General features: G+C 38.4%; 2 protein-coding genes across 4 annotated transcripts in view; both read right to left on the bottom strand.

Moving 5' to 3' along the window:
* PRRG1 (proline rich and Gla domain 1) overlaps positions 1–15,903 on the bottom strand; it is a 255,606-nt gene that overhangs the window by 45,257 nt on the left and 194,446 nt on the right. The window lies entirely within an intron of this gene.
* Positions 518–2,058, bottom strand: LOC307180129 (glycine cleavage system H protein, mitochondrial). Its single transcript, XM_079910264.1, has one exon. It carries the CDS (start codon positions 2,026–2,028, stop codon positions 1,507–1,509), a length of 522 nt encoding a protein of 173 aa, XP_079766390.1. The 5' UTR covers positions 2,029–2,058; the 3' UTR covers positions 518–1,506.

Below are 15,903 nucleotides of genomic sequence, written 5' to 3'. Positions count from 1 at the left end.
AGTGTCCTTCAGAAAAAGAAAATTGTTCTGCATGACTTATAGGGGCATTTCATATAAACATTCAAAATGCACATTTATGATACCCAGTAAAATAAGGCAATGGTTATATGCATACTCATGGGGAATTATTTTTTTTTACGTACAGATTCATTTTAAACTATACTTCAATTACATTTTTCTAAAACTGTCCTGCTTGTTTGGAGAGATAAATAGAATGCTACCAGAATTTAATCTTTGCTAATGCAAAGAAATTACAAAATTCCCTAATCTTAAAGACCTCTGACATGAGAGAAGGCACATTACAGATCCTTCAAGATGTATTTTAAAAAAAAAAAAGTGTACATTTTGCAAAAAACATTTTGAAGTAAAATGAAAACCGGTAAATGCGCTTTTAAAAATGGCCACAATAGCAATGAATTTAAGGTTTACCTCATTTTAGAAATGTGTATTTCACGTCATAGAAGATACGGATTCATTACTTAGGATTCTTTAAAGTATCCAAATTGATACCAATTAGATGGCTACATTGAAAACTACAGTAGGCCTTCCATAAGTGTTTCCTTCCTTCTGTACTTCAGAAGGGTACCCATCGATAAAAATTAATCACACAGTCATAAAATATCATTAGAAGAAATCTTAAAAAATAAAAAAATAAAAGGATGCTATTGAGTGGGAGAGTAATAGTAGAATTTTCTATCAGTGGTTTTCACAGTTTAGCAGCATCAGAAGCCCATGCTGGACTTATCACACATATTGCTGGGCCGACCTCCCAGAGTCTCTGATTCCATAGGTCTCGGGTAGGGCCAAGAAGCTGCATTTCTAGTAAGATCCCAGGTAACACTGGTGCTGCTGGTCCCACTCCCACAGTTTGAAACCACTACTCAAATGGGAGCTCCTTAGAAAACTAGTTCTGAGGAAGGTGTTTATGGAATGCTGGGATTAACAAATTTTTTTTTTTTTTTTTAAGAAGTTGAATATTTTATTATTAAACTGTTTCTTATTTTCCTGCAAGGCTGTTGCTTCACTGTATAAAAATAGCACCAGCAAACACAGTATATTGCAAAATTAAGATAGTAATGTTCTTCACTGGACACTATACAACTAACAAACTTTTCTCCACTGTCATTTATTTCCAATGGCAAGTTCATTGAGTATTTTGACCCAAATCCAGGGATGGCTGTAAGCAAGTTACAATATTATGTAAGGTTAAGATAACAATGTTATCCTTGAATTACATAATTTTTATAACTAGTTTTACCACAGATAATTTCAGGAATTCTGAGTATTATAACTGGAGACTAGCCTAAAAATCACAGGCTGTTGTGAAAAAGATGCATAATGTTTATGTGAAATCATTAGGAAGTTAAGGGGTATTTTCTTCAGGCAACATTGTTGAAAGTAGTTTCTTTTGCTAAAAGTTGCTTTTTAAAAATCTATCCACCACTAATTTAAGACAACTATACTAGATTAAGTTGTTTCAAACTAGTTTATTTAGGGGTTCCATTTTCACTCCTCAATAGATTTTATGTATTTCTCATATGCTTCTTCACTCATTAGTTCATCTAGTTCTGAAGGGTTACTGAGTGTCATCTTGATCAGCCAACCATCTTCATAACAAGATTTGTTGACAAGTCCTGGATTTTCTGCTAGAGCTTCATTAATTTCAGTTACTTCTCCTGATAGAGGAGAATAGAGTTCACTAGCAGCTTTCACACTTTCCAAAGCACCAAATTCCTCTTGTTTGTTCAATTTTGTCCCAACTTCAGGCAGACTACAGTAAACAACATCTCCCAAAGCTTCCTGTGCAAAATTGCTGATTCCCACTGTTCCAACACCGTTTTCTGTTGTTACCCATTCATGTTTGTCTGTGAATTTACGACCCGACAGCAGAACGGGACCGGTGCGCAGCGCCCGGACGGCGCCCGCCCGCAGTCCCCAGGGCCGCGGCGGGCAGGGCGCGTTGGGCGCAGAGATGGCGCGCAGGCTGCAGACCGCGGCCCGCACGCTCCGCGCCACTTGCAGCGCCATGTTCGCAGGGGGGATTAACAAATTTAAAAAAGATCTTTTACTGCATGACTTTTCAGGACCCTTAATATGCACTTAATATATATTTTAAATCTCCAGAAAACGAACATGACACAGGCATGTGTCATATTTATTTGACTGTGGAGCCCTTTTTCAAGGAACATTTCACTGAATTAACAACTTCCTAGCCATTGGTTTTATTTATGCCATGACAAACAATTCTCTTCCATATAATAGGCCAACTAATTCATGAAGACAGTAACTGATTTCTCTCGAGGCTTCTCTTTTCTAGGATAAACATGTCTAGTTCCTTCATCTGTTGGTCATATAAAATAGATAGGAGTCTCCGTACCGTCTTTACCTCATGAAATATTGTATTCTACACTCAGTGTGGTCTAACAAGTAAAAAACTGATCAGGGCTATTGGCTTCCTTGTTTCTAAACACAACAGATATGTCAATAAAGTCTAACACATCTTTGGCTTTTGGGACAGTTTTCTTGAAAATAAACCAATCAGTAATAATGTATTTTAAGCTTTTAAGAGGAAAAAAGAAACCTAAATTCTCCTAAGAGAAAATGTTATATACACTATCTCCATAAAGGGGTGAAGGAAAGCAGCTAACTCTTGAAACCAGAAAGCAGGCTAATTCAGAAGGTCAAGCAACTATAAGGTAATATAGCAAGACACAGCCCTTCTTATTCCAGCCGAATCAAATTACCAAGAGCATTCCACAAACACCTTCTGTGTATTTTCTTGTACTGGGAGGCAACATGATATAATACAGAGAACTCTAGATGGAATAAGCTGGCAAGTAGATTTTATCTCACCTGCCAAATGTGCTCAATTAGAAGATACCACCTAGAGTAAGAGTCTGACCAGTAGGAAAGATATTGTTACAGATTAGTTCCATTTGCCATATATTAGGGAATAGGAAGTTGTGGCAGAGTATTTGCTGTTCCTCATCAAGGTAATTTGGAAATCTCATGGGTGATACCAGAATTGGGACTCTTTCTATGTGTAAACAAAATAAAGAGAAAGGTGGCAGCTTGGACCTATAGGTTAAGATCAGACTATTTCTTCCTAAAACACTGGGCAGTTTCCACAATGCTAGGCCTTGTGTTTGGACTTAATGTTTGAAACTAAAGTTGATTACTTCCCTCTACCTCCTTCTCATCAAAATGTGTGAGCTGGGCTTCCCTGGTGGCGCAGTGGTTGAGAGTCCGCCTGCCGATGCAGGGGACGCGGGTTCGTGCCCCGGTCCGGGGAAGATCCCACATGTCGCGGAGCGGCTGGGCCCGTGAGCCATGGCCACTGAGCCTGCGCGTCCGGAGCCTGTGCTCCGCAACAGGAGAGGCCACAACAGTGAGAGGCCCATGTACCGCCAAAAAAAAAAAAAAAAAAAAAAAAGGTGTGAGTTACCCCACGGCTGTCCAGAATCATGTGTATGCCTTCATCAGAGATTACATGATGTGGCAAGTATACAGACTGTAAATTTACTTTGAGAACACAACACTAAGGTATTAATCAAACATGTTCTTTTCTCATTAAAGGACATAAAGAAAAACCTAAGCTGTTTCTTTAGATTCAGTTAGGAAACACCCTTACTAAAGAAAATATTTAAACTCTAAGTCTGATAAACACATAAACGACCACAAAATAAGTATATTAATTCAAAAAACGTAACTACTTTTTCATAATTTCAAAATAAATAGCTCTCACCCATGCTTTCTCCTCAAAAGAATAAAGATAAATGAAATAAGATAGCTTCTCAAGTAACTCTCTAAATTACTGCCTTAAACCGAAATATGTAGTCATGTTACATATTTTTAATGCATTGCAGCATACTAAAACTGACATTTTAATGCCAAAAATCTTTATCTAGGCAAAATCATGTCCGTACATTTGCTGAAAAACAGCAGATGGTAAGGCCTGAAAATTAACAGCCCACATGGAAAATCTCTACTCCACTTATCTAATCAGTTCTCTAATCTTGGGTCTGGATTCATTGAAACAGTCATTATTTAAAGTTGCAAATGTTTACATTTTTCTTTTAAGTGAACAAAATTCCTTCTTTAGGACGTATTTACTGAACACAGACTATGTACAATGAGATCATGACAAGTCACAAAGATGAGTAGGAGACTGCCTTTGACCTCAAGGTTCTTCAGTGCAAGAGATAATGAAGATAAAAGAGATACAAAAACAGCTCTAACACAAGATGAACAAGGTAGATGCTCTTTGAGGTCAGCAGGCAGGCGTACTTCTACTGGGTAAGTGTGTTTCGGGATGGGAGAGGAACCTGGAGAAGGGCAAGTAAAAAGTATATTTGGGCTGGCCTTTTAAAAATTGGCAGGATTGGGGCATGCAAAGATGGTGAGGAAAGACATCCTAGGAAGACAAAATAGTGAGTGAGGGCCTGAAATCGAATAAACCTATGGCCATAAATGAGGAATATGAGCTGGTCAGTAGGGCCAGAGTACACGATTCAAAAGAGGGAGAGAGGGAGATGAAACCGGAAAGGGGCCTGATAGCCATGTCATGGAGGCATTTAATGTTAGGCTAAGATATTTAAACTATTCGACAGCATTCAAGAGTTTAAACCGATACTTCATGGAGAATAACCTAGAAAAATGTATAAGTACAACAGATTTGGGGGTAGGATGAAGAGAAAATGGACGGATAAAGGCAGGAAAAAGGCTACTTACAACAGACCAGGTTAAGAAATAATGAGATCATGCATTAGCATGGTGGCAATAGGAAGGGAAAGAAAGGGACAGATGTGAAATATGGGTGATCTCTTTGGCCACTACACCCATCATGTACCTTATTCCTCAGTCAAACCAAATCTTACCATCCTTCATATAGGTTCTTTTTATGCCTCCATAATTCTGTACCTAATATTTCCTCTACCTAGCAAACTCCTATTCCATTCAGATGTAAAATCCTCTAAAAACTTTCCCCAGATTGTACTCCCCACTTCGTTAGACAGAGCTGCTATAGACTCTCAGTATTTACGTATACTTCAATTATAGCAATTAACTATATTGTAATTTTATTATAATTTTTGGTATGCCTATCTGGTTCCCCCTCAAGACTTGAGGGCAGGGCCCATGTATTATTAATATTTTGATCCAACATCTGTCTTTCATAATACCTAGTAAAGACCTTGGTACAGTACATGATTCAATAAGCGTGGAATAAAGGAAAAGGCAGAATGGGAGAAACTTGATATCTGAATGACTAGAAGCTGGGAAGCCATGGACCATGCCTCTAATTATGAGGCAGCATCGCAAACTTAATATATGATTATGAAATCAATACATTTACTGCAAAGTTTCTAGTGAGACAGCATTTGAATATCCTTTTGCAAGAGAAACTACCTTTTGAAATTTGTACAGTACTTCTGTTTGGGCTCCGCTTGGAGCACGTCTTTTTTTGTTCTGAAAGAACCATTGATTTGCCGTAATACTTATGTAGAGGGAGAGTAGCTGGACAACTACTGTTGTGGGAAGAGGGCACAGCCAGATGCTTTTTGGCTTGGCAAGGAACTAGCACCTTGGCTCTCCAGGGTGCTGCAGTGAATTCATGAAGAATGTGCAGGATATTTTACAGTTTTGGAGAAATGCATTGATACTTAACATCTGTTGGATACCACACAAACTATGAGCTCAAGGTAATTCACAGTTTCATTATTAGATAGTTCTACATTCCTTTCCTTTGTGAAACTGGATTTTCAGCTATGATTTTTTAAAAAAATAGTGCTGTGTTTGACAAGAAGTGAGGTTTGAGAAGTGCGGTGCCCAACAGGTACACACATCCAATTAGTAACTGCATGGCTATTTTAAGATAGAAATATCGAAACAAAGCAAGTCACATGAGTTTTTTTGGTTTCCTAGTGCATTTATAAAAGTTACGTTTACACTATACTATAGACTATTAAGTATGCAATAGCATTATACCTTTAAAAAGCAATGTGCATACCTTAATTAGAAAATACTTTATTGCTAAAAATGCTATTACCTGACAACACAGGGTTGCCACAAACCTTCAATTTGTAAAAAAACACAATATTTGCAAAGTGCAATAAAAGGAGGTATGCCTCGGGCTTCCCTGGTGACGCAGTGGTTCAAAGTCTGCCTGCCGATGCAGGGGACGCGGGTTCGTGCCCCAGTCCGGGAAGATCCCACATGCCACAGAGCGGCTGGGCCCGTGAGCCATGGCCGCTGAGCCTGTGCATCTGGAGCCTGTGCTCTGCGACGGGACAGGCCACAACAGTGAGAGGCCCGCGTACCGCAAAAAAAAAAAAAAAAGGAGGTATGTCTGTATTATTTTTTCAAATGGTTACCAAGCTGTCAGGATATAAATACCTATTAAGTTGTTTGGACCTAATTACTTAATAAATGGAACTATTAGGCATTTCTTTTGGCCTACGGCTGCTGTGAAAAAGTCCCTGCAATAACTAAGGGCACCTTAAACTCAGAAAGTTTGGGAACCTCTGACCTAGGGGTTCTAGAGGCTGATGGAGTCCTGCCACTGCTCTCCCAAATACATCTGACACACCATGCTTGAATGGGCTAGGAAGTTCCTTCTCTGACGAAGGAAACTGAAATCCCTTTTGAAAGTTTACAGTTACTGAAACCTGTCACATGGGTTACTGTGGCCCTGATAAGAGCTAGCAGGAAAAGAATACAGTACAGTTCCCCCCCATCCAGTCAAACCCTTCAATTGTAGGTTATCCTAAGGTCTCCCTCAATTAGCCACTCTGGTTCTGTGAGCTTGCCTGGGAAAGAGGCCAGGGAGATGAAAATGAAACAACAGGGTCACTAGGTAGCCGGAACACCGGGCAATCGGGCCTCCTGTGTTATGGAGCAAGCACAGGTGAGTGAAATGCTGGGTAGAAAGGTGCCCTACTCTTTTCCTGGCACTGCTGGTAATTACTACCAGCCAAGCAAAGGCAACCTATGCCACAGTTCACAAAGTGACTCCTCTACTGTCCTTGGAATTGTCCTGGGTACCAGAAAGCCTGGTTTGAGTGCCCTGGTTTTAATGTAAGACTATACGCCGGCAACAATAGCAAGAACATGAAGATCAAGAGAGAATGGGAACTTCCTACAAATGCACCTAGCATTCCATTATCTTTCTTCAGTGCAGGAGGCAGGGCATACTCCTCTGTTTGTGGGAGAGGGTGAGCTTCATGTCCTACTACTCCGCCATCTTGATTGCTCCTCCCAGGGCGTACTCCTCTAGACCTAAGGTGCAACCCTAGAGTTCTTCAATTTCCCATGGGAATAGGGTTGGTCAGGGAAGGAAGACAGACATTCTCATATTTCCAGGGGCTGTGGCTATTTAATCTGAGTAACAAATGTGATCTCATTGGTATTCCAAGCTTGTTAAATGGTACACATCAGTTATGCATTTAGACAGTAAGAAAAAGTTGTTAAAGCAAACAGCTATGTGAGGAAAGCAAAAACCCTACACTTCCCTTCCTCATCCATAAAATTGGAATAACAGCACCGACGTCATAGTTATAAATGAGGTAATGGACATAAAGTGCTTTGCTCAGAGCTTGGCAAAAAATGGAGCTCAATAAACAAGAGTGTGATTTGCTGTCACCATGACAGCTGTCATGGTGGCAGTTACTCCATTAAAGGAAAAACAAGAGATTTACCAAGATGATAAAAAAAATACACTTAGAAAATAAAGAATAAATGATAAAGGATAGGGTTAGCTTTCAGTCAGTCTGTATGTTTAACTCCAGGGATGCCTAGAAGTTTCGTCCCCTTGGTCAAGATTGGGATGAAATGTACTAGCTTTATAAAGTGCTGTTTAAAGCCCTTGGGGGCACTCTGTACTAGCTTGTCTACACTGTTTATTGAAAATGTATAGATTGATGGTTTGCACTGATGGTATGCAGCCTAATTTCATCTGTATGACCATTGGGTATCAAAGATTCTCAGTAAACATGTGCCTTGGCTTCCCTGAGTCCAAGGTTATCTTGCATGTATCTCGACTGTTCACAATTAGAAGAAAAAGCATGCCCTGTGTGACTAAAAATGGCCTTAGGAGCCATCTTTCTCCTGCTGCACCATACCTTTAGACATTATTAAAGCCTTATGAGAGTCTCATAGGGCCTTTCAATTAGCTAATGTTGAGTAGTGCCTACTTTGATGAGTCATAAATATTTTGAGGATATCATGAGATTTAAAAATTTCAGAAGTTCTTCAGAATGTAAATTAAGGACTATCTCTGGTCCTTATTTAGAAGGACTTGATTTTGTAAGAAACTCATAAGCAAGTATCCTTTACCATACCTTATATGTTTACTTTTATTAACTTCAACTTTGATTAAATGTATGCTGATAGTCTATCATCATGAGAATTTTAATAATAGATCACAAAGAAGCTCTTAAGAAGGACAGATTAAGAAATGAGAATCATACACATGACAGATATATATGTTCAGTGAATCATGAATGAGTAGCTATAACAAAATATACTAAATAAATTATTTTCCATTGATACTTGGGTTATTTGATAGTTCAGGTAGCTATTCAATATTTGACATAATCACTGTGGATATTAAGGACAGTAAGACATTATTTATGTAGAAGTCACTCAAATAAATCCAGTCTCATAAACTTAGAAACAAAAGATGACCAAGGTCATGCATTATAACTTATCTTATGTTTTACCTACAGGGGAGCCTCAGCTCCCTTAGACTAATCAAGGATCAATTTACTCAACCCTCATCCACGAGCCTGGCTATAAGACTTGAAAGCCTCATTGCACATTAAAGCTGAGAAGTAGAAGGGACTAGGGGTGGGCTGAACTAGATCAACACACTGACAGCAACAAGAAGTGAAAGCTGATGAATCTGAAGACAAGAGGAAAGACAGACAGAAGGCCCTTTGAGGGTTACTGAGTAGGTCCTAACCCTGCTCACACTAACAGCTCCCAAAGCTGTAGGCATCAATGATTATGTTTATGATGGTGAACCTGACTCACCAAGAAAGGACCACATGATGTTCACGATATTGTTTAAGAAGGCAGTAAGGTATATGATCTATTTTAGAACTATTTCCATAAAAATAGTTTTTAAAAAGTTTTTTTTTAACAATTAAAAAAGGTGAGCATGAGCAGTCTGCAAAATGTATTTATTCAAGTGGAAACTTCATTCCTAGACAGTGCTGTGTAAATGTTGGTGTGCCACAGACTGAAACTATAATGAGTCCACATGCTAACCAGAAAGCTGTTTCTTTTCTGAATAAATCTCTGATATCTTGTTTAGTTGTGAATTTCTCATAAAAGACTGCATAAGATGCTAAGCTATCCACTTATTTGAGCCTTTTGTTAGTCATATGAAAACTGCCTTTTGAGGCTATCTTGCTGAAGTCTGAGAAAGCCAATATCCGTTCACCACTTTCACTAACCCTTTATTGAAACAAATGAAACTGCAGGCAAAGAGAAGAGTATGGTAGGGTGAAAAGGTCCCGAATTTGTAGTCAGGTATGCGGATTCCTGTCCAGCTCTGGCACTAACCTGGCTGCATGATTCTGCACTTGTTGCTTAATTTATCTGGGCCTGTCTCCTAATTTGTGAACCTAAGGTGTTATATGTATATGATTTCTTAGGTCCTTTGAGTTGTAACTGTGAAGTTCTATACTTGGAAAGATTTTTGTTAAGTGGGAGTAGTGTATCACATCCAAATTCTTTGGGGATATGAACACACTATTTTTCAGCCAAGCAACCACCATCCCACAAACCAACCAAAAAAAACAAACAAACAAGAAGCAAAAATCAACAAGAAGCGCACTAAATCCTGTGCTCAGATTTATATACTATAAAAGAAAATCTTATGAAGTGTCATACTCATAATTCTTTGTTTTCTTGCTTCTAAGCCATTTTGATACCATCATTTACTCAGTTGTGCGTGCATACGATGCCTTCAAGGTTTTTTTCCTGCTGAAATGGGTATTAAATAGGCATTTCTTATCAGACTGATGGATATAACTTTCCCTAGAAAAACAAAGTCTCACTAGAATTCTAAAGTGACATTTCACCTCCTAAAAACCAATATTATGCAAAATAAAAAGATCCTATTTGGATTATCTTCCTATTAGTTAGGGAGGTGGAAAAATCAGATTATTTCCCAATTGTATTTCACCACTGTAACCTATTTGTGGAAATTAAAGGTTAATTTTTTCATAGCAGGTAGGTTTATAATTCAGAATTTGTTGTACAGTGGTGCTCATGTGCCCAAACAGGTTGTCACAAACTTACAGCTTAGTTAGAATGGCATGTAGTATATGTATTCACAGGAATTAGGAAGCTGAAACCCACTCAAGGACTGAGATATTTGAAAAATAATGTGAAGTTACAGGACTGAGCTAGTTAGAGTGGGGAGTCTCAGGGTTTGAGAGAAGAAGTAATTAATATCTTTAATATCCTGAACCTGCTTCTTAAGGACAATGTAGTGGTTATGATCACGAACTAAAACTTTAAAAAAAGATATCTTTGTGCTACCGGAGGTATGCAATGAAACGCCAGATGATAACAGGCAGGTTTCCTGGAATAACTGTGGAGAAAATGCCAGAAATGGATTTCTATGAGAGAGAAGACAAAACAGGTAATGTACGTCTATAAAGCCAATATTTTTTTAAAACAAAACAAATATGGTTCCCCCCTGCCGACTGGGTCTTGCTAACTCAATATGGTTTTCTTAAAAGGTAAATTTTACATCAAATATTCAGATGTCTCTTGTCTAACAATTTTACGCTTTGTAAGGAATAATGAGATACAGAGAAAAGATCTAATAGATTCTCCCATAAAGGAAGGTAAAAGGCCAAATTTTCTTTGAAGGAGTTTTACAATTCATAACGCCTTATCAAAAAGAATTCTTAATGAAATAAGGATGACAGCAATCAAGTTAATAGCAATTGCAATAACTGGTTTAAATGTATGGTATGGTACTCTAACACATGATATTTATAGACTAGGGGCTGTGCCTTACCCACAGGAAACAAACATGGAATTAGAAAATGGTCTAATTTGCACAAAATTAAGCACACGATCAGGTGGAATCATGAAAACACGGGAATTCCAAAGATAGGTATTTCTCTTATCACTAGTGCCTCAACTGTTATCAACAAGAATATCATTAGTCTTAGAGTTTATAGTTGTCACGACCATAAAACTTTGTTTTTAGCTTATGGATCTGATTTACACTGATTACAGTTCTGTCCCATATGGAAGAAAATAGAAACAACTATAACAATCACCATTTAAATGGGGGGAAAGGCATGTAGAGAGACTCAGCAAATGTGAAATATAGTTTTAAATACATAGCTCTATGTTATAATCAATGCTTCACAATCTGTCAACATAGACAGTATGGTATTATCTATGTGATAGTTAGCTGTAATCTAGAGGTAAGGAGTGAATAGATGTTAGGAGTGAATAGTTGTCCTAATAGAACACATACTACATTTAATCAAAAAGCCACATTTCAGAGGTGGTTGTTCAGACAGCATTCAAAGATAGTATTCAGCTATCTTTCTCTTCTGTGCACAAACAGCAGAGCACGGTGGATTTCAGAAATGGCGTCTCATTGACAAATTAGTGCCTTTGTTAATTAGCACATGGATTTCAGAAATGACTTTTCGCTGGTGAAATCATTGTTATTTATATGTGAATTTGCTCTAGAAATGATAGAGTTCAAACTTTCGCTTGCTCTGTCTGAAGGGGAGGTACTACATACCAGGAGCTCTCTTTTCCTCCCCTTCTCTCATAGTGGCTCCTCAGGGACCCCTTTAGAAAACCTGGCGCTTCACTGAGCAACACTGGAAACCACTGATCCATCTCAATCCCTTCATTTTACACTGAAATCCAGAGGTTAAGTGACTTATCCAAGGACACAGCTGCTTGATTATAGGACCAGGACTGTACCTTGGTTTCTAGAACCATAATGGAAGAAAATTTCACATACTGCGGTATGGGAAAGTCATTCTGGCTTATATATGATTTAACTCGAAGTTTATGCTAACTAAAACAGCCTGTTTGTGGCCTATCAAACATGCATTGTACAGCTGCCTTAATCCTTAAAGAAAAGGGTGCACTGGCCAGAAGTAAAAAATGTCCACGTTAAAAATAAAGGTGAAATGCCTCCCTTCCTGGGTCGCCAATGCTGGTATGCTTTCAGTGATAAGACTCCCTTCCCAGGTGCCAAGGCCATACTGAGTCCCTGTGTATATGCTGATTTGTTGTGGCTGTTGTTTTGAAATCTTGAAGGAATGGATCCCTGACTTCTTTGATGTTCTTTGTTCTGACAAGATATAAAACTGTGCTGAAAACCATGCTTCTTCAGACTAGTTCCTCAGAGTTACCTGAGCTGCTGTCTACTGGGCTACAGTTCTTAGTTTGGCTCAAATAAAACTTCTTTCTATTCCTATCATAGATCAGTTTATTGATTATTTCTGTTGACAACCATATGCATTTGTCCCTCGGTAGCCATGGGGGATTCATTCCAGAACCCCCTATGGATACCAGATTCTGCAGATGCTCAAGTCCCTTATGTGAAATGGCATAGTATTTGCATATAACCTATGCACATCCTCTCATATACTATAAATCATCTCTACATTACTTACAATAACTAATACAATGTGATACATAAATAGTTGGAAACAATGTAAATTCTATGTAAATAGTTGCAGGCATGCAGCAAATTCAAGTTTCACTTTTTTGAACTTTCTGGAATTTTTACTTTTTTCCAATATTTTTGATCCATGGTTGGTTGAATCCATGTATGTGGAACCTGTGGATACCTGCAGACACAGAGGGCCAACTCTAGTGCTCTCCTTTAGACCGGAATTACTTCTATGAAAATCATAATATGTTAATTATGGCTTATCTCTAAAGATTTCCTTCCCTTTATTCTAAATCAGTGGTTTTCAATCTTGGGAGATATCGCACCCCAGGGAACATTTGGCAGTGTCTGGATACATTTTTGATTCTCACAACTTGGGGGGTAGGTGCCACTGGCATGTAGTGGGGAGATGCCCCACAACAAAGACTGACCTGGCCCCAAATGTCAATAGTCACTCCTACATGTATGCCCCAAAGAACTGAGAACAGATACTCAAACAAAAACTTGTACATCGAGGTTCACGGTAGCACTATTTAGAATAGCCAAAGGGTGGAAACAACACAAACGTCCACCAACTGATGAATGACTAATCACATTGTAGTATATTCACACAATGGGATATTATTCAGCCATAAAAAGGAATAAGGTACTAATACAACATGGATAAACCTAAAAACCATTATGCTACGTGAAAAAAGCCAGACACAACAAAAGGGCACATATTGTATTATTCCATTTAAATGAAATATCCAGGATAGGTAAATCCATAGAGCTAGAAATCAGATCACAGGTTGCCAGGGCCTGGGAAGGGAGAAACAGAGACTGTTTAATGGGTAGAGGGTCTCCCTTGGAGGTGATGGAAATGTTTTGGTACAAGATAGTTGTACAACACTGTGACTGTACAAATGCCACTAAACTGCACACTTTAAAATGGTCAATTCTATGTTATGTGAATTGTTTTGCCTACATTATGTGTTTTGCCTCAATTTTTTAAAAAAAATGTCAATAGTGCTAAGGTTGAGAAACCATTCTAAACTTACGTACCAAAGTTATTTTCTTCTTGAATAGGTAAAAGGCAAAGAGGATTCCATCAAAGACAAAAAGCATCAAGCACTATAATGAGTTTAAAAAAAAAAAAAAAGCAGCCTGACCCTTAAATAGTAAGCTCATTTTTTTTCTGATGGAAAAAACTTGCCAGGAAAAAATAATGGCTGTTGTCAACCCCAAGCAGATTTGTTTTACTGTTATAAAATTATGAAGCTAGACAAGGGTTTACGATAAATTGGTGACATCATCTGAACTGCAGAGGCATGAATATGCTACCATAATAGAAAGACTCTGAGATTTAATATAGGCCAGAAAATGAAATAACTGTCTTTAAATGTGTGCCTTCACTTGAACTGTAAACTGGGAGCTGTCAAATAAAATTCGGCACTACATTACGAGACAGTCACTTTACAAGGCTTGTCAGTTTGAACACTCACTCATTCCCTGTTTGAAAACATGGAGCTGTATGCTCAGAATGAAAGTTTAGGATTGGCCTCAACTGAACAGTAGTTCACCAGTGACTCAAAGAGCTTAGAAATTTACTGTGGTAGCTATAAACCATCTTTCCTTCCATTAAGTCTTAATAAGTGGAGGGGACATGTTTGGGTTCTTTGAACTAAAGGAGCCAAGTACATCCAGTGACCCAAAGGAATGATGCTGCTATGTTTTAATAATAATAAAAAGAGTGTAACTGGTAGCACTGTCTCTGTTTCTCTACAGCACAACAATATATTCATGTATACTAGGACATCAAGGGCATGTTACCATTAAGCATGGAAAATGAAGATGGAAACTGACTTTGCAGATTAAGAATTTATAGACCTAGGGTTACCTACTAGGCTAGGTAAAAGCTATCTCCAAAGATTAAATACTGAAAGAGGAGAAACAGAAAAAATGCTAAGGTATCTTTTATATTTTTATGTTAATTATTCTTCACAAATAAGACCTGTCTGCCTGCTATCATTCAGCTATCCCAGATATTGTTTTCTACACAACAAAGCAAAATTAATCAGTTTGAAGATTCATGGCTAAATATTATTCCTATTTTGTAAAAGACGAGTAGGAACATCTTGTGGTTTGCTATTATTGAGGAAACATGATGAATTTCTTCCAGAAGCTTTGTTATTAAGGTAAAGACAGTGAAATTAGCCATCATAACTGCATATTAGAGTAATAAATACCATAAATTGCTGCTATAGCACTTAAAATATGCAGAAAGTGTGTTCTGACAGAAAAAAATCAGATGGAAAATAGGTGTGATTCAAAGTCAAATTCTACTCAAACATTGTAACAAAAACAACAACCCCCAAATTTTTTAGCAAGACATCTCCCAAGAAATTGCTTTGTGGAATACTGAGACTTTTGTCATTTTATCGTGAATGTACCAGTTATTCGGGGCAGGGAGGGTAGGGGTAGGGGCGGGGATGAGAAGGTAGGATAAAGTTTTACTTTCCATCTGAAGATGATTATTGATATATACTCTCTAGTATTATGTACATGATATTTGGTAAGCCTATATATACATATTTGCAAAATCCTTACATTCTCTTCTTTGTGAAAATGCTAATTCTCTACTAAAATCTTACACATAGTTTTATTTATACATGCTATTGTTTTTTTGTAACAGCATCTCCCCTTGTCGTCTACATGCTGTTCTGGTATTCCATGCTGTATTTTATTCTTTGTGTTATGAAGAACCACAAATATAAAAACCTATCAATCAAGAAGGTTGACTTTCACCACAGAAGTGGTGTCTTAGGCCCCTTACTTTGGGCACCTGCCACTGTGGGCTGTGTACAGCAAGCTTCTGAGTTGAATTATCCTGTTATCTAGCTTGGTGACTGCCAATTACTGCTGCTGCCTTTGAATTACTGCAGCCACGGACCACCGCTGCTCAGAGGATTTTTTTTTTTTTTTTTTTTTTGCAGTACACGGGCCTCTCACTGTTGTGGCCTCTCCCGTTGCAGAGCACAGGCTCAGTGGCCATGGCTCACGGGCCCAGCCGCCCCACGGCATGTGGGACCTTCCTGGACTGGGGAACGAGCCCGTGTCCCCTGCATCGGCAGGCAGACTCTCAACCACTGCGCCACCAGGGAAGCCCTGCTCAGAGGATTTTGATATTTGAGGCACTCTACTATCTGACACACGTGTTTTAGCTGTTACCATAAATGTTGATGAACACTGAG

Source organism: Stenella coeruleoalba (genome assembly GCF_951394435.1).
Source record: "Stenella coeruleoalba genome assembly, chromosome: X".
In the NCBI taxonomy this organism is placed as follows: Eukaryota; Metazoa; Chordata; class Mammalia; order Artiodactyla; family Delphinidae; genus Stenella; species Stenella coeruleoalba.
This window is presented reverse-complemented; position numbering and strand designations above follow the sequence as displayed.